The sequence below is a fragment of the Palaemon carinicauda genome, chromosome 5 (assembly GCF_036898095.1).
Source record: "Palaemon carinicauda isolate YSFRI2023 chromosome 5, ASM3689809v2, whole genome shotgun sequence".
Lineage (NCBI taxonomy): Eukaryota > Metazoa > Arthropoda > Malacostraca > Decapoda > Palaemonidae > Palaemon > Palaemon carinicauda.
Genome location: NC_090729.1, coordinates 3,881,230 through 3,882,681, shown reverse-complemented (window position 1 = coordinate 3,882,681; position 1,452 = coordinate 3,881,230). Strand labels below are relative to the sequence as shown.

At 32.1% G+C, this 1,452-nt stretch overlaps 1 protein-coding gene across 1 annotated transcript; it reads left to right on the top strand.

Moving 5' to 3' along the window:
* The first annotated feature begins 264 nt into the window (after nucleotides 1–264).
* Nucleotides 265–949, top strand: LOC137640423 (craniofacial development protein 2-like). Its single transcript, XM_068372980.1, has 2 exons — nucleotides 265–277; nucleotides 600–949. The coding sequence occupies exons 1-2, from the start codon at nucleotides 265–267 to the stop codon at nucleotides 947–949; spliced, it is 363 nt and encodes a 120-aa protein (XP_068229081.1).
* Nucleotides 950–1,452: the final 503 nt, after the last annotated feature.

The window sequence follows — 1,452 nt, the reverse complement described above, 5'->3', positions numbered from 1 at the left end:
GTACTCTTTCGGCAAAATAACTAAGGTAAAAAATAATCAACTGTTAATTTTCTCTCTTCAGTGTAACATTAGAAAAAAATGGAGGTTATAGTACAAATATTGCTGGGCAAACGAATCGATAATTAAGCACGAGAAAATTTCTATAAGATTAAATGGACTTTTACCCTTGCATGATGACAAACTTTCCTTTTAATCTAGGACAATACACTCTAGAATAGTTGCTAAAAGTACGTGAGAATATAGAAAAAAACATATTTTGGAATCATGAACTTTGCAAGTGGGTTTAGTCATTAATTTAATGGAAAGAACTATAAATACTTACATTTATTACATTTATCTTAACATTAAGTGAAAAATCGTTGTTAGGGTATTGGTAAGGAAATCTTAGACGAGGCCAACATACATGCCAACATATATACATACGTACACACACATTTATTTATATATATATATATATATATATATATATATATTCTAAAAGAACAAATTGAGTTGGAAGAGAATGGGTAGGAATAATGACATAAAAAGCAGAAAACGCAATAACCGAGAGGAAAGCTGTAAGTAGTAAATTGTTACTGGCAAATTTTAAATCAAAGCAGTGCAATACGAGTATTATAGTTGCTATGCACCAACAAATGATTCCCCTGAAGAATTAAATGATGAATACTATGAAGAACTGCAGAATGTAATAGATGAGATCCCAAAGAGAGACATGAAAATAGTGATTGGCGACTTCAATGCTAAAGTTGGAAGGAATAACCAAGGTATAGAGAATGTGATGGGTGTTGAGGGTCTTGGCGAAGTTGCAAATGAAAATGGAGCACTTTTATATGGTTTTCTTCTCAAAACTCAAACAGATCATATAGCCGTTAATAAAGAGAGAATGAGCACTCAGGAGAAATGTAAGGTACACATATTGGTATTGATCACCAGCTCATTGCCACACTGAAATCATCACTGAAAGCACCCAACAGAAATGTGGACAGATTACCTAGGTTTGATACAACTAAGCTTCAGAAGATGAGCACAGAGAAACATTTGCAAGTGGATGTAAGAATCCATTTGCAGTCTTAAGAGACTCTGAGACACGAAGAGCAGGTAAGTATTGAAGAATAGTGTGATAATAAGAGCTTATATCAGTCAGTTGGCAGTGAAATTTTGGTATACGCAGTTACAAAGAGGAAACCATGGACATTAAATGATACTTGGGATACTATGAAAAGGAGACAAAGACAGAAATTGTGTTGAAAGTTTTCGAAGAAGTAATGAAAATTACAAGGTAGTGCATGCTAAGTATTCCAGCATTGATAGCGAGGTCAAAAGAAAAACCAGGAATGACTTGAGAATATGTATAAACATATTATATACATATGTATAAATATGTATGTATATACTATATATGTATAAATATATATGTGTATATATGCATGTATATGCATTTAATATATATAT